This window comes from Diabrotica virgifera, chromosome 1 (assembly GCF_917563875.1).
Source record: "Diabrotica virgifera virgifera chromosome 1, PGI_DIABVI_V3a".
NCBI lineage: Eukaryota > Metazoa > Arthropoda > Insecta > Coleoptera > Chrysomelidae > Diabrotica > Diabrotica virgifera.
In genome coordinates this window covers 25750201-25777151 of record NC_065443.1, presented here as the reverse complement: position 1 = coordinate 25777151, position 26951 = coordinate 25750201, and the positions used below count along the sequence as shown (strand labels likewise).

Genomic DNA, 26951 nt, shown 5'->3' with positions numbered 1-26951 from the left:
GTATTTTGCTAATTAGCCCAGAGTATAAGTTTTGCAGTTAATAATAATTATGATCAACTTTTGACGTATTATTTAAGAATGCCCATTTACTTAAAAGCTTCTTGTTATTATTAGAATTATTATGTTTCCTGTGCGGTATTATGAGGTTTTTACAGTGCTTTTCCTGCCATGTCTTATTTTTATTTTGTTCACTGTGGGTGGATATGTATTAATAAATTCTAAATAAAAATTTTGGGGGAACGTTTAGTTAGAAAATATAGTTAAACAGATCTTTTTGATGTGCCCATCCGTGATGAATATTGGCGATCATCATGAAAATCTTTATCTTATCTGCAGCCGCGCGAAAAAGCTGTTGTTGTGTTGAACTATATTCTAAGTTATTTAACCAGGATTTTCTTCTTCCTGGACCTCGCTTTCCAAATAATTTTCCTTGTAGGATGACTTGTGTGAGTTTATATATAATATGTCCGAAGTAAGACTTTCGAGATTTGATGGTGGTCAACACCTCTCGGTTTTGCATCGTTCTTCTGAGAATCTCTTCGTTTGTGACCCAGTCACTCCACGGGAATTTCTTCGATACAACCACATCTCAAATGCTTCCAACTTTTTGCACATATCTTCATTTAAGATTCACGATTCAACATTATAAAAAAGGACAGAGAATACGTATCATCGCAGCATTCTTACTTGAACGCGGATCTAGCTTTTCCGATACACGCTCTTATTCCTTGGGTGTTAATCCATTATTTATTTATTAGGGTGCTGAGGTAGTTGTAGTTGGTAACTCGTTCTACAGGGGTTTGGTTGACATAGAGTTGACCTTCTGCTATCCAGATTAACTTGGTAATTAGGGAGCCTATGGACATGGTCAGTCCATCTTAGACGTTGGTATTTAATCTCTTGGACTTCGTCGCCAGCCCTATACATCCGTTTGACCTCGACATTCGGTATTGGTCGTGATAGAGTCTGAAGATCTCTCTGAGAATTTTTCTCTGAAAATATCTGAGTTTTATTTCCATTACTTTTGTCACCATCCATGTCTCACACCCATACATGAGCACCAGTCTTATCACTGTTTTATATATCCTGATTGTTTATGTGCGTATTAGGCTCTTGGATTTAATAGTACTGTGGAGGCTAACATACAACTGTTTGCTGCCTGAATTCTCCCTTTTATCTCTTCCGTGATATCGTTATCGGTGGTTATTGTCATTTCGAGATATTTAAAACTCTTCACTGTTTTAAAATTCTATGGGTCTATTGTTTCATTTTGCTCTATTCTATTTGGTCCTTTTTTTGATAATGCACATTTATTTGGTTTTCTCTTCATTGACTCTTGGACCGGTTTTTTTGTGTCTAATTTATTGAAAGTTTCCTTTACTTTGGTGACGGTGTTTCTCACTTCCCACAATGTCTATGTCGTCCGCGTATTCTAGTTATTAATTTAGATCCATTTACCGAATCACTTTTTAATTTCCATAGAGTATAGTTACATTAATGTATACCGCCTACATGAAACACCATAATATAATATTACTTTTTACTTATCTAAATACTTATGATGATGTATGCAGCCGAAACCCTTAGCATGACAAAAAAAAACAAGAGGAAAACCTTAGAATACAAGAAAGAAAAATACTAAGAGCAATATTAGGACCAATAAAAATAAATGAAAATGAATCTAGACAAAGAACGAACCTTGAGCTACTGGAAGAAATTAAGGAAGATATAGTGTGTAAAATAAAACAGCAACGAGCAAAATGGCTAGGACACATATGGAGATCCGGATCAACTACGGCGATATTCTCAATATTGAAATGGACACCAGCTGGCAAAAGAAGACGTGGAAGACCAAGATCTACATGGTTACAAGAAGTAGTAAATGATCTCAACAAGGCGGATATACGACAAAGGAAAGAAAAAACCAGAGATAGGAAATAGTGGAGAACAATAACCGAGAAAATTATATAAAGAACATGAGGACTGATCTACCTCAAAACATAGATCTAGAGAGCTTAAGCGGCATAACTCCTAAAGGGGTGTTTAGCCACTATATATAAATACTTACCATCTATAGATATATTATATGTACAGGGTGTTTCATTAATAATTGTCCATATAGTAACTAGAGAAACCTTAGCACAAAATACGAAGATTTAACCTAAAACACTTAAATAAAATGTGGTTCCTAACTGAGTTACCTAAAAAGTTATCTAAAAAAAGCTGAGTTATCTAAAAATTTAAAAAGTATATTTGCTCAGCATTTTAAAACTATTCGACGAATCCTTTTCATACTTGGCAGCAAGTGCGACTACTATACACCCTACTAAATTATGATAAAAAACGTTTCTAGCTACTACCAGAGGCGTACGACAGGGGATAGTGAATGGTTGACCCTTCTCAAATTCTACGCCACTGGAGGAATTACTATTTTAGTGCCATTTTTAGATTCTCCAATACTTTCTACGAAAATAATATACTCTTTATTAGTAACGATAAAGTCATTAGTTTTCGAGATATTTGAAGTTAAATATGGAACGGCACAGTTATTTTGATTAATTTATGATATGATTCATATGATCAAAATTTAAAAATTATTTGTACCCAGTACTTTAAAACTATTTGGCGTATCCCTATCATACTTGGCAGAAAGTGTAAGTACTGTACACCCTACTAAATTAAGATAAATAAACGTTTTTAGCTACTACCAGAGGCGTACGACAGGGGATAGTGGCTGGTTGACCCTTCCCAAATTCTACGCCACTGACGAAATTGCTATTTTCGTGTAATTTTTTGATTTTCCAATACTTTTTATGTAAATAATATACTGTTTAGTCGTAACGATAAAATGATTAGTTTTCGAGATATTTGTAAATCAAAATAACCGTGTCGTTTCATTTTTAACTTCAAAGATCTCGAAAACTGATGACTTTATCGTTACGAATGAAGAGTATATTATTTTCATAGAAAGTATTGGAGAATATAAAAATTTAACTAAAATAGCAATTCCGCCAGTGGCGCAGAATTTGAAAAGGGTCAACCATTCACTTTCCCCCGTCGTACGCCTCTGGTAATAGCCAGAAATGTGTGTTTAACATAATTTAGTAGTTTGTACAGTACTTATACCTCCTGCCAAGTATGAAAAGGATACGTCGAATAGTTTTAAAATGCCGAGCAAAAATATTTTTAAAATTTTTAGATAAAACACCCTGTAACTCAGTAAGGAACCACATTTTATTTAAGTGTTTTAGGTTAAATCTTCGTATTTTGTGCTAAGGTTTCTCCAGTTACTATATGGACAATTATTAATGAAACACCCTGTATATTGGGAGACCACCGAGACTCTCTAGTAGGTATTTAGTAGAAAGCAATAAAACTCTGGTCTATTAAGGTATACATGTTGTTAGCACTCAAAAATAGTATAAAATTGCCATTTATCAGGAGAACTGGTGTTTAATCGGAACATGTTAAGTTGAATATATTCTGTGAAGAATAAAAACAGTGATTTGTTTAAATACTTTATGTTATATTATGAAATTCACTCCAGGTTATTTAAACACAGTTAATACCTTGTAAACAATTTGCAACCCAAGACGTGCACCAGTACAAAGTAATCATTTCATCTCAATGGAGTTTCGTCATAATTTTAATCTGGAGCAACCAACTGGAAACCTTACCTTGATCCGCGAAAATCTGTAGCAAATCTCCCTAAAAATAACTTCAAGAGTCGTCAAGTGGGTGGCAAATAAAACAAATCTAATTGACTCTCGAGTGGGCCACAGAGTCCAAACACATCACGGGGAGAGGGGAATATACGGCATCGAAAATAGAGCTGTACGCCAGTTGAAAAATCCACCGACCCAAATTAGTACGAAACCGATCCAATCCGATGTGATGGCCATGATACCAGTCTCAGAAATATCAACATTTATCGTGTATTTTCTGGGAATTATTTTCGTTTGCATTTACTTGGCTGTTATCAGCTAAAACGAGAGGCAAGATATATTTATCACTAACCGAAAAATTAACCCCCAAAAATTCTAATTGGAGCACAACATTTTTATCAATGTGAACGGTAACAGGTAGTTCTTCTATAAATAACACATGTGAGATTCCACCTGAATGCTGCAACAGAAAAGTTACTTGTCAAATGTATTATAGTATGGGCGCAAGGCTTAACATATTTATTAATTTATATAAATGGTACTAAATACTAACTGTAAATGTCTACGTATGATTGATGTAAATAAGTTTGAAAATTATTGTATTGAGTGACGATTTCTACCTACTAAAATATAATCCAAACTTTCTTTCAGATACTTTTTTAATTATGTCTTCAGTATTGAAATATGATCATAATCTGACAGTCTGTCCATTATGAGTTCCTGTCTGTATAAGGGATCAGTATCCCGTATTCTACGTATTTATCTTCACCATTATCTTCTCTAATCTGATCTTCTCATATGTACTTATCATCTGTTTCGCATTCTTTGATTTTTTTGGATCATTTTATCTTCTCATCTCATCTCATTTGAGTTCGTATCTCATGAAATTTCTAATATTATTAGACTATCTTTACATATATTTAATGTTTGAAACTATTCTCTTTTTGCATATTATTTTTGAATCAACTATATAATTGAGAATTAGCCACAACTACAATATAAATTGCCAATTTTGGTACTTTGTTCCTATTGTTTAGGTCACAAAAGGTCGGCTCGCTACCTTACCTAGTTTAGTATTTCTATTGATATTTTTTTATTTTAGAACCTTTGGGTACTCCATTTTTCTTATTATCATAATTAGTACTACACCTCTACTTGAGACTTTTTCAGACAATTTCACTAGTCGTACCTGTCCATTACCAGCCATTGCCAATTTGACCCGCCAGATGCAGAATCTCGGCCTGCACCTACTTAAATTTCCCACAAGGATCGATAATAATATTTTTAGAAGCTATTTTCTTCACATCTTGGACATTTTAATATTATTTATTTTCTTTAATGGGATTTAGGGACCACAATTTTAGTTGAATTAATCCATTAAAAAGAATATGTTTGCCATCTGCCATGTCTTCATATTTCGTAAACATCTCCAAGTTATATCTCCTTTTCCAGATCCAGTTCCCCAGATTACCACACATTCTACGGATATTCTTCTTTCTTAAGTTCTTTTGTTCGAAGATTTGCATTCGTTTTAGAAAAAATCCATTTTTCTGACAACATTTTCTATTCAAGCTCACAACCAAGCTTGCATCCACGTGGAATAGCAGGAGGATAATAGACAGTGACATAACAGGAGAAGATTATACTCCCTCCTTTTAAGTGCCTTCTCTATTGAGGTTGGCGATTAATTTGGCAAATTTCTCTCTGTTCTGGGATTGATGAATTAAGTCATTTCCTGTTGTGTGGGTCCAATCTCTGATGTTTCGTAGCCAAGATTTTTTCTTTCTTCCTATACCCCTCTTACCTTCGATCTTGTCTTCTAATATTACCTGGAACTGCTCAAATTCCCTATGACGCATTATGTGCCCGAAATATGACGTCTTCCTAATTTTGATAGTATTGACCAGATGAGGACGTGTATCCATTCTTTTCAATACTTCTGCTTTCGTATACTAGTATACTAGTCTTATATTAATAGTTTACATGATGTGAGTCAGCTCACATTCTATGACCAAAAAGTTTTTAATTTTCCTTTGATTTTTTTAAACGTTTTTGTTGACGTTTTTTTAAGGCACACAGAAAATGCATAAAAAAGAATTCTCCAATATTTCTATTGCTAACTTATGTTAACAATAACTAGTTCCGATTCCAATTCAAAAACACAATTACGATTTCAACGTTTTTGCTCTTCATCAGTGTATCATATAATTCATACACATCCATATATATGTCCATATATTGGTCTTTTCAGTTAATTTACAATAAGTGTTCTTGAACTGTAACATCGATAGGTATATACTTCTCAAGAAGTATATACTTGTTTTTTTTTTATATATATATTTAGTCCAATCATTTTTACGTCCTTTACTAAGGTTTTCAATATAAGTTTTGTTTTTGCTCCATTCTATTGTTGAACGTCGTCTGCACATCCTGCAATTTGTATGCTCAATATTATGTTCTATTTTCGTCCTCAAACAAAGAGGTCAACGTTTGAGTTCTACTATATTTGTACTATATTCTATATTTGTATATATTCTACTAGTTTAAAAAAAACATAAATTCTTTGTGATATGAGGAGATACATTTTGTTTTAAATTTTAAATAATATCTACATAATATTAGCTAATATTTTGTAATTATTGTTCCTGTAAATATTAGTAGGGATAGAAATAAATCATTGGCGGCAGCATTCAATTCCAGAATGGATGGCACATTTTCGCGAATGTGCACTCTGAATGATTTTGATCGTAATGATTTTAACGGTGTATTAAAAAATTCTGTGCAGTTTTCTGGAAAAAACGTTCATAACATCGGCAGAAGAATTGGAAGGGGACGGTAGTCTAAACGTAAACCGTCAGGATGAAAATCCAAAAATATCCATTGTTATTTGCGGATCCTATTAGGTGTTTTGATATCATCACCTTCATCATCATTGTGTTAGAGCATTTGGACGGCCTGGACCTTCTCAAGCTTTCTGCACCATTCTGTTCTGTCTCTTGCTTGGATTTTCCAGTTGAAAATACCGATCTCCTCAGCATCCTGTATTACACCGTCTATTCACCTCAGCTTTGGTCTACCCCGTCTTCTCATTCCCAACGGTTCCGCTGTTAGAATCTTTTATATCCCGTTCGATTCGGAGGCCTGGGCTACATGTCCTACCTACTGCAGACGATTTCGCTTGATTATATAGTGGTATTATTTTCCACGAAACTTATGCTTGTAGGTATTCTGCAGTTCAAAGTTATATCTGCGCCTCCATATTTCGTTTTCACAGACCGCTCCGAATATCTCGCGTAATACCTTTCATCATCTGTTTTGTTTAGAGTCCATGCCTCTGATCCATATGTGATAACGGGTACTATCAGTGTTCTATACAGTCTTATACGAGTTTTTAAAACAGACGTCTGTTAGCTAAGTACTTTGATAGATCATGATAACACCTGTTTGAAATTATGAGTCGCCTTTTTATTTCCCCTGATGTGTTATTATTGGGGTTAACCGATGTCCCTAAATATATACTCTTTGACCTCTACGAAGTTTTTTGTCATTAACAATGAGATCTGCATCAACATATCTATCTCTTATGTTTGTGTTAGTCGCCATAAATTTGGTTTTATTTTGATTTATATGACAATGTATTCCCATTCGTTCTGCTGCTGCTACTAGCTCGGTCAGGATTTCCGTGTTCTTGTTACAATGTCCACGTCGTCAGCATATTATTATGCTATAATTTGGACTGATGTTAAGTAAAAAAAATTTCAACAAATTTTATAGTATTATGTAAATTTTAATTACGGTTTCAAAATTAAATAAATCCTGTCCTTTGTGTTGCAGTATCCAGGATCTATCTTGATGGCTCGTAATCAGATAAATTATTGAACACAATTTCTATTTTCTATCTTTTATAAACACACGTGTTAAACATGATTTTTATTTAAAACTAAAATAAACAAGTCTGACGTACACGCATATTTGATATAATCTAATTATACATTTTGAGAAATACTTGGGTATGACGCAAAACTTTATAGCTTAAAAAGTTTATGTATCATTCGTGGCTACTGTGTAAAAAACGTTATAAAATAAAATATACATATTGCTTCTTTTATGAAGTTACAGGATACTTGATTGTAATTATGTAGAAACATGCATTTAGTCGTTATCAGTGTTTTTATTTCTATATAGGTATCAATTTTAATACGTTTTACTTTACGCTTACGTGGAAGCAGATATAGATCTTCCATTATATCTTTGCACAAACGTCATGATTAATTTCCAAACAAGTTAAATCAAAACATTAAGTGAAACGTACGTCGGTAGTAAGTTAGAAAATAGAATTATCTCATTAGCGTAAAAAATAAATGCTTACCGGAAGTAATCGAATTAAGAGAGCAACAGTTAGTCGTTCTAACAATTATGTTTAAAAATAAAAATTACAATGACATATACAGGGTGTCCAGAACCTCTACCGACAAACGAAGACATTCCTCAGATCATTTTAAGACAATTTAACCCAATTCATCTGGTCCTAAAATGCTTCCTAAAGGAGCTAGAGCTATTTGAAGATGGCGTCTGGTAATTAGTTTTTCTTAAATATCTCCAGAACGCTTCTATTTAGAAAAACGAAAATGAGTACACATATTTATCTTCCAGAGATAAATCGATTCCATCCATTGCAGATTTATAGTACCGGTCATAGGCTTCCGTTTTGGGTAGGGCAACAGTTATATTATCGCATAACTTTTTTATTTTTAATTTTTAGGAATTGTTGAGTCTGGATTATTAAAATGTAAGGTATTATAGTATTAAAAGAAACTCTTACTTCAAGTCGATAGGATACACGGTTTTCTAGAAAAATCGATTTGAAAATTTTTCGTTTTTTTAATATCAAAAAAAAAGATCTCAAAAAAAACTATTTAGAAAAATGAAAACTGGTACGTTCATTTATATTCCGGAGATGAATCGATTTCAATAATGGCGAATTTCTAATACCGGTCATATGCGTCGGTTTTGGGTAGGTCAACGGTTATTTTATCGCATAACTTTTTGTCTTTAATTTTTAAGAATTTTTGACACTAGATTATTAAATTATGAGGTATTCTAGTACTAAAAGTTACTCTTGCTTTAATTTGGCAAAATACACCGTTTCTTTTAAAAAAAAATTTTAATTCTTTTTCAAATTTAAAAACGAAAAATTTTCAAATCGATTTTTCTAGAAAACTGTGTGTCCTACCGACTTAAATGAATGATACCTTTTAGTACTAGAATATCTCACAATTTAATAATCCAGTATCAAAAATGCTTAAAACTTAAAGACAAAAAAGTTATGCGATAAAATAACTGTTGCCCCACCAAAAAGGGACGTCTATGACTGGTAATAAAATCCACAATGGATGGAATCGATTTATCTGTGGAAGATAAATACGTGTACCAATTTTCGTTTTTCTAACTAGAAGCGTTCTGGAGGTATTTAAGAACAACTAATTACAAGACGCCATCTTCAACGAGCTCTAGCTCCCTTAGGAAGCATTTTCGGACTAGGTGAATTTAGTTAAATTGTCCTAAAATTATCTGAGGAATCTCCTGTCTTCGTTTGTCGGTAGAGTTTCTGGACACCCTGTATAAAGAATAAAGGTTTAAATAATATGAAAAACAAGATGAACAATAAATGCAAATAAACCAATAAATACAACAAATGCGATAATGTTACTGTCACTGAAAATGATAAACGTCAAAATTCATAGTAAACAAGGTATCAAAGACATGCCGTATTGTTTATCTTTGTTTAACTTATTGTGGTTTCTATGAACAACCAGTTTTATTTTGCGATACTAATTTCTGTGAGTAAAAAAGAGACCTATAGAGCATTTCACGTTAAGAATAGAACATTGCGGAGATAGCGCCATGTATTTCTTATAAACGATAGAAGCGAGCCGATGCCACTCCGTACTGACTAGAATCAATAGTATATCGGCAGTCGAGTATCCACCCGTGCGTGAGAGGTTTGGCAACACTGACCTCCGTAAACGTAACGTTCTATTCTTGACGTGAAACAAAGTATAGTATAAAAAGTAGTTCGTGAATAATTTCATTCATGTGCAAAGATGCAACGGTAGAACTATATGCGCAAATATAGAATTCAATACGTTTTTACTTATAAATATAAAATATACCACATAATTAAATTCAAACTATATTTTTTTAAATTTTCTGATATTTGTATTTATAAATCAAAATGTATGAACACATGATGGTTTCTAAAAGCTTATTTTGAGTAATATTTTAATATCTGAAGTAACCACAGTGTTGTGAAACATCTCATGCGTCAATATAATATAAATTTTAAAAACAATGAAAATTTGTTAGAAAATAGAGTTTGAATTTATTTTACGTAGGTGTTGAAATTTTGCATTATTCTTGTGTAAAATATCTCTTATTAATTTTCAGTTTCTTTTAAACTGTTCATTCTTTCTATCCTGCTTCAGTTGTTATCGCTTCAGTTCGCATCTTGATCTTTTATCCAGTGTTATCCATCAGCGTTATCACCTTTACAAGAGAATGCATCCAATATATTTTCTTAATCTGTACCAATATCATTCATTTTCTTTTTTATTTTGACTTCTAATATTTTTCGCAATTTTCTAGTCTACATTCATAGTTTTCGCAAATAGGTATTCATTTAATATCGATGATAAGACTATTTATTTTATCTTTTATCAAAATTTTTCTGTCTATGGGTATTGGATTTTGACAAGAGCTATGGGGTCATGCCCATTTAGTACACACGTTAACATGAAATTTTCAAGGTCATAGTTTTTGTCAAAATCTATTACCTATGCTTGCATATTGCTATAAAGGGGGTCTTCTTTTCTACTACTTTTCATATACATATTTCCTTTTGGTGTTATTGCTTTGGAACACTATTTTTACACCCTTTTCTCTATTGCCACTATAGAAAACTTTTGCAAGTCACTTTAATAATCTGTCTTAGCATTCCGGTATGTTGGACTCGTGATGGTCTTACTTTTATTGGTTATTTTGTATGTTACATAGGAAAACAATACCCATGAGAATTTTATATAATCTGTGTTCTTGTTTTTAATTGTCACTAATGTTTCCGTTTCCCTTTCTTCTAGCATAGTTTCTAGTATTCATATTTTCTGTATTTCAAATATCTTCATTTATAAATTTTTACAAAATAATACTTGATTGTCACCATAATGTTTTTTGGAGCTATGGGAGCTTCTTTCCTTTTTTGATGCTATTTATACAACTTCATTATACATTCTACAGCTGTGGAATTTCGAATTGCATTTCACATTTTGGAGAAACATTGTCTGGCAGGAGCCTCTGAAAAATCCTTGTCCACTTCCCGATGATTGTGCTGTTGCAACTGTTCTTAGAGCCACTTCCTTATCCCTTGGGACTTTGTTTTCATTGATCATGTCTACTTGGCACCGAGAGTTCATTTCACTGAATATTAAAGGCTTAACGACCACTCCTTTTTGTGTTTCAACTTTTGAACATAAGCTTACAAAAAACACAGTATATTTTATTGTGACGTTGTCATATTTTGTCTTTAGTTGATTATTCATTCTATCTCGTCCTCCATACCCTGTGGATATGTGTGCTTCATTCAGAACTGAGAACAGATCACTGTCATGTATATATAGTCCAGAGAAATAAGATTTTTCTCGTGACACATCCCCCTTCAAGTCGAAACCAAATTTTTTGAGTAGTAATGGACATCTATATTAATAACCTTTATGTTTTCTGCAGCTGATTTTGATAATATACATAGTTATAAACAAATGAAGATCAAATAACGGTAAATATTCGCTTTTTTCGTCTATTACTAAAAAGGGAAGCATTCTAAACAAATTTGAGAATAAGAAACTCATAAATCCTATCAAAAACTTCAATATGGCGTTCGCTGAATATGTCAATCCTTATTTGTTGCTTAGCAAATTGCAAAATAAGTAATAAATTTTTGAGATTTTATAAATCAAAAATTAAGTTAGAATCTTCTTATTACACGGAATGCTGAGACTTCTTGTGCTTAAATTATATTTTAAATTTCAAAGCAATTGGTCAAATTGTTTAAAAGTTATTTACTTTGTTTATCCCAAATAATTTTTTTTGCAACACTATAAGTCACAAAATTATGAAGTTACAGTATAACTTCGGACAGTTTATGAAAGAAGAACATTTATACTATTAACTTATTTCGTGTAATAAGAGGGTTCTAAGTTAATTTTTACACAAGGTATGAATATTTATAAAAACTCAAAATTTATGATTTATTTTGCAATTTTCTAAGCAACCAATAAGGATAGACATATTCAGCGAACGCCATATTGATGTTTTTTATACGATTTAGGAGTTTCTTAGTCTCAAACTTGTTTAAAATGCTTAACTTTTTGGTAATAGACGAAAAAAGCGAAAATTTACCGTTTTTTGATCTTTATTTGTTTATAACTACGTATATCATCAAAATCGGCTACAGAAAACATGTGGGTTATTATTATAGATGTCCATACGACCCAAAAAATTTGGTTTCGGCCTGGAGGGGATTGTGTCACCAACAGGATATTTCTTTTCCTTATTTCTGAGAACTAATAATACCTAATCAATCCATTTTTATTCCAAACAATCCCTCTTCAAGTCACAGGGTGGTTTAATTTAGGAGCATTATTCATTTCAATAACATCGTATATTTTAAAAAAATCTGTAAAAATTACTTTCTTTTTTAGATTTAGCCTTCAGATTTTTGACTTCTTTAATATATTCTTCATTCTTCATACTTATCTTTTAATAGTATCAAAATATTTGCTTTTGCCCTCAAACGCTCATCTTTTAGCTTCAAGATTTTCATGCATTTCTGACATTTCAAAAACAATCAACATAAATGTAATTTATTAAAACTTGAAACACCTAAAATTAAAAAAGAAATAAGAACTAAGTATTTAAAAATCCATCATAAAAAAAATACCAGATTCTTTAAATAAAATGTTAAGAGTTAATAACAATCAAAATAAAGAGATAGGCACGCATCAAAAATCACGTGCGATTCTACATTTACTGAGTAGATCTAGGAATAGTAAACTCAAACTAGTAAGAGTTGATTCTCTTCTTCCCGGGATCTACTCTCACTAACAAGGGTTAGAAAGAGTCTTCTTCAACTAGTAAAACTCGAATTCAAATTTTCAAATCAACTCTTACTGCTAGTTTTAGTTTCTCTTACTAGGAATAGTCAAATCTAACTGAGAATCAACTTGAACTGTAAAATATATATATATACATATAGTATACTTCTGTTTTTTTTAAGGGGATGGGTACGAACTTTCGCCTTCAATGCTATTTAAATGGGATTCATTTTTTTTTGAATCCTGAGAAAACTAATAAATATTTTTGAAAAAGTTAAACGCAGAATGAAAGATTACGTTATTACCGAGGGGTGAAAAGCAAAGAGAAAATTTAGTGTGATTTTTAATTTCAAATATCCCATTCAAAAGAAACTTTTTATTCTTTCTAAGGGACTTTCGCCCTCGGTAATAAAGTAATCTTTCATTCTGCGTTTAAATTTTTCCAAATTACTTATTAGTTTACTCAGGATTAAAAAATGATTAAATTTAAAATGCATTGAAAATTTTGACAGGCGTCAAAATGTTCCTTTTCTCTTAAGGGGATGGGTACGTATTTTTGGCTGCAATGTCATTCAAACGCGGATTCATTTTTTTTTCGAATCCTAAGAAAACTAATAAGTATTTCTGAAAAATTTAAACGCAGAATTAAAGATTACGTTATTGCCGAGGGCCGAAAGTCTCTGAAAACTTCTATAATGTTTATTTTAATAAGTTACAGGGGTGAAAAACTAAGAGAAAATATAGTGTGATTTTTAATTTTAAATATCTCATTCAAAAGAAACTTTTTATTTATTCTAAGGGACTTTCTGCCCTTGATAATAATTTAGTTTTTCATTCTGCGTTTAAATTTTTCAAAAACATTTATTAGCTTCTTCAGGATTCGAAAAAAATGGACACCATGTCCGTGGTGATATTTTCCAAATCGAACATTCGCTATCTTTGTCATACAGCGCACTGAGTCAAATAGAATACGATGACAAGACAGTGACAGTTTTAAATATTTTAAATATTTGACATGGCACCGGGAATATTTTGAGTTGTTGGTTAAATAATATTGATAATGTATTTGATAAATAATTAATTGAAGACGTGAACTTAATAAAAAGTTATTTATTGTTTGTTATTTATGGAAGATCCAAGCAGAGAATACATCAGGATTAAATTCTGTGATCTAAGTATTTTGTTGTTAAATATGTTCAAATTGATTGTAAGCGTTCCATAGTAACAATATAATAGGTTTGTTCTAGCATCTTTTGCTATGTTCTAGGACTTTTAAACGGTTTGAAACCATCAGCGAATAGCAGACCAGCGCGAGTAGAGGGGATAGCACTGGTGACTGTATTATGTTCTCTCAGTGACCAACTCTTTGCTGACGGTTTCTGACTAGTTTGACTGTTTTCTAGAACAAACCTATTATTAAAAAATCACTTTAACACTTTTCCTCTTTTCTCGATTGAGTATTAGTTTTTGTTGTACATATAAATTATTACAATCACTGGAAACATAGTGAAAAACATTATCACATTTATTAACTGAATTAATAATTTGCAATTATTATAAAAAATAACAGTTATCCAAGAACATTCAAAAGCCATCTCTTTAAAGTTAATGATGACATTGTCAAGTAGAATGACATTCTAGTAATGTTTACATATCCATACCAGTGTGAATTTTACTACAGTTGAGTCCACGAGTCTTTACCCGTGCGTCATTAATAGCTGGCGAGATAAAACACATATTTGATAACTCAAATTTTAACCCGTAATAGGATCAGTAGCTACTGACTGTCATTTGCTCTTGCGTGTAGTAAATTTAAATTTCCGACTTATCATCGACTTATTTCGTATGCTTTAAATGATGACGCACGGGTAAAGACTCGTGGACTCAACTGTACACATAATTTGCCGTGTAAAGATAGAAAAAGTAGGGATAGCCGTAAAATATTTGCGAATTATGTACCGATGGCCTTAAGTTATAAAGTTTGAACAAATGACATGTCTTTTTGTTTTATTTTAATTTTCAGATTGTATACAATATTTATATTACGTGTTTTTTGTTACAGGGACGAACGACCGAAAAAGACCGAATCTAGAAAGAAAGTTAACATCCAACAACTAACACCATGTCTTTCAAGGAACATTTGGAGATGATAAGCCTTAACGAATCCCCTTCTAAGAAGGCTAAGTTCTGGCAGGCCTTTGTCAGATCCCTAAAAGGTGACAATATAAATTTACCACCTACATGTTTATAAAAATTGTCTTAAGGTTATTTTAATTTAAATATTCAAATACAAGTGAAATGAAAGATGCCAACTCATTCTATTAATATAAAGAAACACGACTAATGTTCATCATCATCATTAGCCGTTTTTATTCTACTGCTGAACATAGACCTCCCGTAAATAATTACGACTAGTGTTATTGGCTTGGTACTGAATGCTCAATAAACTAAAAGTTAAACAATTAGGAATGCACGTCATAGATTTAATGACATCACAACCCACCGCGCACCGGTACAAACTTGACGGCAAACAAATTCAACAAATTTTTCCTCATATACAGTTAAGTCCGCGAGTATTTACCCGTGGTCATCATTTAAAGCCATAGAGGTATATATTAACATAGAGGGAGCCTACCTTCCGCGCTTCCTGACGACAAGATCTCATGGACTGGTTTGTTGCATCTCTTTCTAACACATTGTATCGAAAATCTATGATGACATTCAGTGTGAATATAGGCACGGAAGAGGAGGACAACTGTAGCAGCTTTACTATGCTTAAGAGTGAAACAGCACTAATCCAAATAAAAAAGATGGTGTCGTCACTTCGCTCTGAATGATACTCTCTCTATGCTAATATATAACTCTATGTTTAAAGCATACGAAATAAGTCGGAAATCTATTTCACGCAACAACAACTGACAGAAAGTGGCTACTGTTCCGATTACGGGTTTTATTATAAAATTTGACGTTATCAAATATATAGAATGTCAAATGTAAGTTTTGCTTCAACATTTTTGTGCAGAATTACAGCTACATTTGAAGTAGCTTAATAAATTCTTTTATTATTATTGATTAATAAATAAATAAACAATTTATAAAAAAAAATCAATAACATACTTTATTTTTGTTATTTTATTCACTTTGACGGAAATCTAAACACAATCATTTCTTTACTGTGTGAATGACGTTAGCTTTGTATGTTTTAAATATTAATTGCCAAAATATAAATTTCAAAGCCCAATATAAAATTATTGTGAAAACAACTGTTTGTGTAATATAAATAAACTTCAAAACGCAAAAATTCGACAAAAACCGCAAAACATTCAACTGACTGACAGCCACAAAAGTAAACAAAGCAGAAACGTCAAACAAATTGGGCTTAAAATATGAAAACATCCCGAATCGTCTTTTTTTGTACCTATCTCTTTTCAATAGGGCTTTTCATCGATTGTCATTTGTTTCGAGCTTCTGTCAAATGTTGTATAATCAGTGTATAATATTCATATACACGGATTATACGAAATATGACAGAAGCTCGAAACAAATGACTGTGAATGAAAAGCCCTATGCACTGAGTCTAGATGGTTCATAAAAATAACATGTGTTTTTACTTAATAACAAACGGCAGCTGGTTTGTCATGAGTTTCATGCGTGGAAGAGAATGATGCTAGATAAAAAGTATGTGTTTTATCTCGCCAGGTATTAATGACGCACGGGTAAAGACTCACTGACTCAACTGTACACTTGAGTCTAGGGTTCTTTACCCGTGCGTCATTAATACCTGGCGAGATGAAACACATACTTTTTATCTAGCATCATTCTCTTCCACGTATGAAACTAAAGACAAACCAGCTACTGCCTGTTATTTAGTAAAAACATGTTTTCATTTTAATGAACGCTCTAGACTCAGTACATTGAAAAGAGATGCGTACAAAAAAGACGTTTGGGCATGTTTTCAGATTTTAAGTACAATCATTTGTGACGTTTTGGTTTGTTTACTTTTGTGGCTGTCAGTCTGTTGAATTTTTTGCTGTGTTTTTGTCGAATTTTTGCATTTTGAAGTTTTTATCGTACACAAACAGTTGTTTTCACAAATAATTTTATTGGGACCGTGCAAGTTCGGAAAAGCGACACCTGGTTTCTTCGCTCTGCACTTTTATTCGCACTTTTAATTATATTGGCCAATCATATGGTCCTGGTTACTGGATAATTGTCAAGGCCATAGTCCAAAAAAAATAATAAGAAGAAAAAATAAGATTTAGGTTATGTTATTAAAACGTAAACAATTGTATGTAGTAAATAAAATTAGTTATTAAAATGCAGTACTGCAAGCAAAATACAATTAATTAAATTTACCTTTATATAATAATTGCATATCATATCAATATTGTGGAGCAATATATAATTTTTCTTCTTAAATGACAATAGGTATGAAATGTACGTCAATTTGACAATTTCAATTGACAATATGGATAATTTAAGAAAGTTGCAATATTTCTACGCTATAGGGCTTTTCATTCACAGTCATTTGTTTCGAGCTTCTGTCATGTGTCACATAATATTAATATATGTACATCATACGTTATTGGTATTTTACAATGATACAAACCAAAGACGTATGACGTAGATATATTAATATTATGTGACACATGACAGAAGCTCGAAACAAATGACAATCGATGAAAAGCCCTATTCGCGCACGATCGTTTCGCGTATCCCTTCCGAGTACTTGCACACCGCGAATATCGGAGTTTGAAATTTTATAAAAGTGTATTTATTATTAATTTTTACAACATAAAGCTAACCTCAACCTCATTCACACAGTTAAGGAATGGCTGTGTTTACGCTTGTCTTATAAATTATTTATTTATTTATTAATCACTAATGATATTAAAAGAATTTATTAAGCTACTTCAAATGCAGCTGTAATTCTACACCAAAATTTAAAAGCAAAACTTACCTTATTTGACATTCTATTTATTTGATAACGTCAAATTTTATATGTATAACCCGTGATCGGAGCAGTAGCAACTTTCTGTCACTTGCTTTTGCGTTTAGTAAACCGACTTATTTCGTATGCTTTAAATGATGACGCACGGGTAAAGAACCGTGGACTCAAGTGTATTGGTTTTTTCGCTATCGTTAAGTTTATCAGGAAAGCGTTGTTGCCAAATAAAAAAGCCAAACTTCCGGCAACACTGTTTCTCTTTGGCTTTAAGAGTGTGAAACAAATCTGTAATATAAGTGTCAAGGTCATGTTGTCTTACAGAAGGTTATGTAAGATTTTTGTTTGTTAATTTTTTTCTTATTCTTTTATGGCCTTTGGGAGCTGTATCCATTTATCTAGCCTACCTAGCCTATCTAGCTAACATTTCTTAAAATCAACGCCTCTTAACTAAACCTACCATACAACAAAACTATTATGAACCTAATCGACCAATCAAGGATAGGAAAGAGAAAGTGAAGTTGATTAAAAAATAAACTGTCGTTAAAATATAAACTCAATAAATAAAATATAATTTGAAAACAATAATTTGACATTATATTTAACCTCCAATATTATGGACGTCAGTTACCATTTATAATCTCACCAAATATAATAAGGACGTCGTATAAACTCGTCACTAATTCTAGCCAATGAAATGATCGCTGTAATGGAAATGGCATGTCAAAAAAATCTGATTATTCCCAATATATTTTTTTTTTCAAATTTAGAATTTTGCAACAAGGAGAAAATTACATGCATTCAAAAATGAATAACCATTTTTAATTTCGTTGCAAAACGAAAATATACCCGCACCAAATTCTAGTCCAATCATAGAGTGCAGCAAGCACCTCTACCGGTTTCGAAACTTATTAGTCTCTCATCAGGAGGCACATATGCTGCTCTCTCTGATCCAACCAAAACAAACCCCGGCGTGCAGTCCCGGATTTCAACGAACGAAATGGCATAGATTCCCTAGCGGCAGCTGCTAGCAAAAGACTAAGTTTTCACTCTAATGGCATATAAAACAACATAGTGTTGCTCTACATCCCACCAGACTGAAAACAATGGGAACCTTCTCTGATTACACCTCCGAGGCTTCTACAATTTGCACGCCATACGCATGCTGAGACTAAGGAAGGAAGAGATTATGGCTTGAAAATTGTAGAAGCCTCGGAGGTGTAATCAGAGAAGGTTCCCATTGTTTTCAGTCTGGTGGGATGTAGAGCAACACTATGTTGTTTTATATGCCATTAGAGTGAAATCTGTCTTTTGCTAGCAGTTGCCGCTAGGGCATCTATGCCATTTCGTTCGTTGCAATCCGGGACTGCACGCCGGGGTTTGTTTTGGTTGGATCAGAGAGAGCAGCATATGTGCCTCCTGATGAGAGACTAATAAGTTTCGAAACCACTCTCTGATTGGACTAGAATATGGTGCGGCTGTATTTTCGTTTTGCAACGAAATTAAAAATGGTTATTCATTTTTGATTTACGTGTTTACTCTGATTGGAGTACGAAGGGAACCATTCTCGTTGGAACTTTACCGCGCTAAGCAGATGGGACGTGAATTATAACTGTAAAATTCCCTCATCTTCCTTAGTCTCAGCATCCGTATGGCTTGCAAATTGTAGAAGCCTTGGAGGTGTAACCAGAGAAGGTTCCCGTTGTTTTCAGTCTGGTGGGATGTAGAGCAACACTAACACTATGTTGTTTTATATGCCATTAGAGTGAAAACTTAGTCTTTTACATGCATTCCTTATTGTTTGACTTTTCCTTATAGCTATCCACATATGCATTGAAAAATATCTCCATAATAAACGAAATAAATGCAGTTTACCATGTAGTAACAGCTTGTCTGGAAAATTTTCCCCAAGTCGAGTGAGATATTTTAAGATCGAGTGGGATATTCTTATTGGCTGGAAATTTTAGGATTTTTTGATTACTCCAATTATAAATGTGTAACAGCTTTTATGATCCGGTCTCTGGGTAACATAATATTGACAATTAAAAACAGCTTTGAACTTTAAAAGAACTGGTAGATGCACAAGTATGCAAGCCAAGAAAGAGAGTAAAAAGAAGAAGAAGAACTTTAAAAGATAATCAGGTCATAGCATGCTCCAGAAGGCAATAAAACATAAAAATCGCGTGTAAGGTGCACTTAATAACGCGTCCAATAAAAAGGCATACGAAGATGGAGGCGTCAGTAGATTGAGGAAGTAGGAATAAAACCTTTAAATCTAATTATGCAATCCATTTATACTATGTCGCTTTCTTACATAGTAAAAAGTATTCAGCTCACAGTAGTAAACATTAACAAATCAATTGTTTTGACTACAGTGAGCTTCTGGTTGAATATATATAATATCTGTGACATATACTTCTCGTGATAGCTGAATATAATTATCTTAAATAGCTGCATTTTTAATTCATTTTACGCACAGGATAGGTACTCGTACGCAATTTGAACATAACATATTACGTTCCAGCTATTTCTCCTTTGATCTTTTTTTCTAGCCCTCTGTGCGTTGATGCATAGTGAGATATGATAGCTAAAATTGAGGTTTGGATAATATTTTTAAGTGAACCGAGTGATTTTCTTTATTATCTTGGGAATCGTTGACTATAGTCCAAGTAATGAACCTTAAAATAGGACAAAACCTCGCAATTTTTGCAGAATGGATCGATTTGCTTGCAAATTTGAGAATAAGTAGTGGATAGTCCAAGGATCAAAATCTATATGATGCCGAAAGGCTCTTTCACTATGGGGGTGGTTGCCACCCCATCCCCATCTCGGGGGTGAAAATTTTTATTATATTTTAATCGCAAAAGTTGGTAAACACGTTCATTCTAAGCAAAAAACGTTCTATACATTTTTTTGCTAACATTGATAGTTTTCGATTTATTCGCTATCGAAAGTGTTAGTTTTATATCGAAAAAATCAATGTTTTTAATAAGTTTTCTGCTAATAACTCCAAAAGTTTTTGTTTTATCAAAACAACTTCACTTAACAAAAATGTATCTTTGGAAAAAATAAACAAAACCCTTTTTGTAAATTTTCTTTAAGACCAATAGTAATCGAGCTATACTTTATTATATGTTTTGGCTCTTCTTCGTCAAATGCTAAATATTGTAGTTTCAAACTCAAAAGACCGGAAAACTATGCATTTTCAAGGACAATTTGTTCAAACTAATTTAAAGTACTTAAAAATATCTATCTCCAGAAATTAAAAAGAAATCTGTAGCTCAAAAATTGAGTGACTTATAATGAAAAGAATGTTAGTCCCCATTCCCCTTTCAGCGAAAAAGTGATCGCAAGCAACCACCTAATCATCACCCTAATTAAAAATTTTTATTTATGTATTATTAATACGTTCGAGAAGTTTGACCGGCTTAGAATGATTAGTTTTTAAAAAAATGGAGTTAAAAGTGAATAACGAATTTTTGGATTTTGGAAAAAATGGCCTTTTCTTCTTCAATATGAAATTGTAGCTTATTTAATCCCAAGCACATAGTTTACAAACATTTTTCTATGCTAAAAATTGAGTTAGCTATTGACAATTAAATCTTGTAATAACATGCAAAAACCGCCTTTACCACCCCTTTCAAAGTCACCTCTTTTTGCGACTGAGGATTTTAAAATAATTTAATATTAATAGGCTTATAGACCTTGTAAAAGCCTACAAAATTATTCTTTACAAATCTTTCTAAGATTAAAAATTAAAAAAGTTACGGTTAAAAAATCAATATATCTTTTTGAAAAAAAAAGAAGAAATCCAATTGGAACCATAATAATGTAAGTTAGCGGTATTTTTAGTCATTGGGCTTATTTATTCTTATTTATTTATGTATTAATGATAGATTATATTAATGATAGAGCAAACCCAAATAGAAAAAGTTAAGCCATACAAATATCTGGGAACCTGGGTTGATGACAAAAATGACCAAACCAAAGAAATTAAAGTCCGAATTGAAACTGCAAGGCAAAGATTTATAAAAATGAAGACACTGCTTACAAACAAAGACCTTCAGTTGCCTCTCAGATTGAGGGCTCTAAGATGCTACATATTTTTTATATTGCTATACGGAATGGAAGCTTGGACATTGAAGAGACAACACATAAGAAGAATAGAAGCGTTCGAAATGTGGTGTTACAGAAGAATATTGAAAATTCAGTGGGTTCAAAGGATTACCAATGTTGAAGTGCTACGACGTTTAAATAAGGAGTTAGAAATTATGAAAAGTATAAAAACTAGAAAACTTGAATATTTGGGTCACATTACCAGAGGAGAAAAATATGAGTTGCTGAGAATTATTATGCAAGGAAGGATCCAAGGAAGAAGAAGCATAGGAAGAAGACGCATCTCCTGGCTGAGGAACCTTAGAGAATGGTTTAACTGTAGTTCATTACAACTATTCAGAGCAGCAGCTAACAAAGTTACCATAGCCATTATGATATCGAACCTCCGATAGGATAGGGAACTTTAAGAAGAAGAAGATAGATTATAGAAGTTTGACTGGCTTAAAATAATTAGTTTTAAAAAAACTGTAGTTAGAAGCGAATAAGGAATTTTTGTAGTTTGGTAAAAGATGCCATTTTCTTCAGAATATAAAGATTAGCATCAGAGATACGAAAAAATGTTTCCATATAAAATTATAGGCTATTTAATTCCCAAGAAATTGGTTTGAAAAAAGTTTTTCTATGGCAAAAATTGAGTGAATCGTAAACGGGTATATCGAAAAACATTGATTTTTTCTATACAAATATAAATAAGCGAATAGCGAATAAATCGAAAACTATTAATTTTATCAAAAAAATGTATGGAACATTTTTTGCTTAGAATGAACGTTTTTATCAACTTTTGTGGTCAAAATATAATAAAAAAATTTCCACCCCTAGTAAAAGTGCCTTTCGGAATCATATAGATTTTGATCCTTGGACTATCTACTACTTATTCTTAAATTTTCAAGCAAATCGATCCATTCTGTAAAAATTGCGAGGTTAAAAGCTTCGGTTCCTGGCCTCCTAACAACATTTGAGTATGAGCTCTAATTGGTCCACTTGTTGAGAGTTTTCATTTAACACATACCTTGACATTGATTTTATTTGCATATCTAGACTACATTTTGTTTGACAATATTTAAAATATCGTACAAGTAATTTAATATACAAGATGTTATCTTGTGAGTGTTTATACTCTTCAAAATTTCAATACAAAAACTATACTTAAAGTTATCTTCTAAAATATGTTAAAAGGGAGCAATCGGCAAGTGTTTTTTTAGTGTCCCAATTAAACTGAAAATATAATATGTTAATAAGATGATGACTAACAACTATAAACTATAAAAAACCAACAATATCAAGGACATATAAATCAATAAAAGTAAATGCATAATTGTATCGTCAAGGCGTAAACCAAAAAGCACCTAGTAAAATCCTTTCACTTTAGACCCTAAAACTTTAAAATTCTTTACGAAAAAAACATTAGGTTTTTATTTTAAGAAAATTGCAAAACTACGACAAACATAATATATAATTAGAAAATAAGATGCATTATCATTATTAAGAAAAAGAAACAAGTGATTACCGCTCAAAAATAATGTGCTATGTAGAATGTGTAAGAAAGTAAAGTCGCTAAATATATTTATAAATTGAATTATATAAAAAAAAACAAAAAACATTAAAATTCTTTATAAAAGGTATATATTTAAAATCCCTAAAAAGGGCTACATCACAGAACTAGTTTTCGATAGGTTTACCAATCATCATCAGTGCTTACGTGAAATTTACATGCTAACCACCAAGATATAATTTTACAAAAATATGTGGGTCAAAGCCCTGTACAAGTAATCCGTCAAGGAAACATCGGTTAAAAATGCTAACTTAAGCATGTTAACCGATCTTTCCTTGCTTTTAATCGATGTTTCCTTGACGGATTACTTATACAGGGCTTTGACCCACATATTTTTGTAAAATTATATCTTGGTGGTTAGTATGTAAATTTCACGTAAGCACTGATGATGATTGGTAAACCAAATCGAAAACTAGTTCTGTGATGTAGCTCGTTTTAGGGATTTTAAATATATACCTTTTATAAAGGATTTTATTGTTTTTTTGTATTACATGGTATACAGCCAACTACAGGAAAACTTTTTCCTTGTGGATTTTTTAAATTATATAAATGACATAAAATAGATGTGTTATGTCCAGTATTATAAATTTAAATACAAGATATAAACAGGCAAATATTTTACAACTATTTTTTATTTTGCAGGATCCGATGACTTAAGGGCAACCGATTCAGTCAGTTCCCGCAGGGGCATCTTCCGTCCCATCAGTGACATCCCAGAAATTTCATCCTCTTGGCCATACACCAAATCAATCTATGACGAGCCCAGCGCAGCTGCAGAACGTATCCACGTTCCCGGCTACAGATACGATCCAGTTCACAGAGATATCTACGGTTACTCCCCCAGGCCAATTTACCCACACAACTATGGCTCTCTAGACAGATACCGGCCCGGTAGGTTCGAATACAAACATTAGAAATCACAACTGAAAGTCGTTCTCTCAGTATTTTATGTTATCTGCCACTTCAAGTGCCTTTATGGACAGTTTGATAGCTTATGAGTCCAAGCACGGGTCCTTGTAGCATACCGCGAACAACGCTGCGTTCACTGCTCTCGTGCGATTATTATTATTTTATTTGTCATCTTTAATTCTGTATTTTCTTGTAATCTTTTGTGTTGATATTTGATAATTCTATACGTGTTGTATATCATTAATGGATAATAAAATGTTTAAAAGCCAACCGTTTGTGTGCGCCGCCCCGCAAAAGCTTGAGCTCCCTGTATAACTTTTTGTAACAATTGACACATACCGTTTCAATCATATAAAAGTAATAAACAACAGATATCCGTGCAGTTTTAACACTGAAACTTACAAAATACATAGTGTACTAATCTTATCAAGATGGTTGAATTCTTTTAGTAATATAGTACCTAAACCTAACATGTTTTTAATCAACTATTTTTAATGGGAATAAGCCACAATTTTACCAAAAAAATGATTTTATTAACGTTTCAAAACAACAAACACATTGAGATATATTCTATCTAAAACTAAACCTAACAATGAACAAGAAAGAACAAAGAATTGCATTTATAAAATACCTTGTGAATGCGAACAATTTTATTTAGGTGAAACATCAAGACCATTAAACGTTAGAATAAATGAACATCAGTCTTATATTAAAAATAGAGAATTTGATAGATCTCAAATATGTCAACACGCATGGGAAAATGAACATAGAGTTCAGTGGAGAGATTCAAGTATAGTCCTGAAATAATCAGATAGTAAAAAGAGAAAAATCAAAGAAGCGGCTCTAATTATGCTAAATGAAACCAATTGTGTCGCAAATTCCTCTGTAGAATGCAGTAGGATGTGGTTACCCATACTGAAAGAGGAAGTCAATAGAAAGAAAATACCACGATTAGTAAGTCAATAACATATCGAGTTAGTACAAATTTTATATTTTAGTACAGTCAAACCCGCTTATTAGAGTACCGCTTATAGGAATATCCCGGATTATGGAATAAAAATTCGAGGTCCCGAAACGTTTCCATTTACTGCTTAATATATTTATCCGTTTATTGGAATAGGATTTAGTAAGATGGTACCGCTTTATAGAATATTCTTCATATCAACGAATAAATTTTTACCTACAATTTCCTAAAAATTTAAATTATGTCTGGTATTACGGATTGTCGACAAAGACCTCGAAGGCCTTTAGTGCTGTTTAATATATTTTTGGGGTTTGTCAAGTAATACCTACACTTTATTACTTTATTACTTTGTTATGAGTACGAATTCAATCGTTCGCCGACACAGGTCATAAAATAATTTCATTTGTCTGCAAATTTCTTTACATATTGCCGCCCATTTGCCTGACATAAAAACATTTTTAGAAACAGCTAATCTGCTATCCTGACCGCTCGTAGGTAAGAAGTTTTCTGAAGGGGTACAATCCAATGGAAATTTTTGTAATTTCTATAATTTAGAGCAACAACTAATTAGTGGTTTATGTAACAAAAAAAAAAACAGTACAATCACCTATTATTTTTCTTTCAAGACAAAATAAGTAACTCTTTTATATGTATTTTAATAAGAAAATATTTACACATCTATATTTATATTGTATACATTTCATATTAATTCCTCTATGTATCCACATTATATAATGCAATTTGGTTTTTAATAAATAAGTATCTAATAGTTACACTACTGTATCTATTATTGACATAAAAAGACCTAAAACCGTATACATATACATGATAACATAGTTATGTACTATCATTACGTACATTCGATACATTTATTTCGGCTAGCTACCAACGATCGGTTATTAGAATATCCCGGTTATAAGAATATTTTTACTTGGCACGAAGGCTATTCCAATAAGCGGGTTCGACTGTATTACTTATTGTATATCTATGCATTATTAATATTATTTATAATTTAAACATATTAAAGTCAGAATTTGGTATTAATTTTTTTGAAAGTAAATTAAATGTAAGACCAAATACTTACGATGTCGGGATAGTATAACGAGGTTTTTTCCTGGTTTTCCCTCGTGATTTACTATGGAATCTCTAACGCGAGAATTTTACTGTCATCGTTGCATTTGGTTGTCTTTTTAAAGACAGATCACATGCTATGATTTTTATTTTTTTTTGTGACGGATATTCTTGAGTTGGGATTGATTTCATGTAATCGAATGAACTATCTTTTAGTAAAGTCGTCCCAGGAACGCAACTCATAAATATTGGCGATATCATTTTAAAGTAGAAGACTTATAATATACGTCTGAATTGCCAAAATAAATGAGTCAGATTAAATAAATTATTAGAAGAATTTTTTACTTAGCAACAACATGTTTGTTAATTTTAGTATTATTTTGTATTTTGACAACGAAACCCGATTTGGGCTTCGAAACGTTAATAAAATCATTTTTTTGGTAAAATTGTGGCTTATTCCCATTAAAAATAGTTGATTATAAAAATGCCACAAGGAAATAGCTTCAGAACAACACTAACATGTTTTAATTATTAGCTACTATTGAACCACGAGCACTTTTATTACCATTTGTATTTCTAACTT

The 26951-nt window shown here is 32.1% G+C and overlaps 1 protein-coding gene across 5 annotated transcripts in view; it reads left to right on the top strand.

The window, feature by feature from the left end:
• LOC114324164 (uncharacterized) overlaps positions 1-26951 on the top strand; it is a 95799-nt gene that overhangs the window by 22463 nt on the left and 46385 nt on the right. For 3 of the 5 annotated variants that reach the window (XM_028271915.2, XM_028271914.2, XM_028271912.2), the window contains exons 2-3: positions 14874-15027; positions 24067-24315. In XM_028271915.2, coding sequence (XP_028127716.1) covers positions 14934-15027; positions 24067-24315 — 343 coding nt within the window. In that variant the 5' untranslated portion in view covers positions 14874-14933. Of the gene's footprint in view, positions 1-3854; positions 4083-14873; positions 15028-24066; positions 24316-26951 lie in introns of those variants that run through there. The other 2 variants (XM_028271913.2, XM_050655430.1) reach the window with 2 other exon arrangements.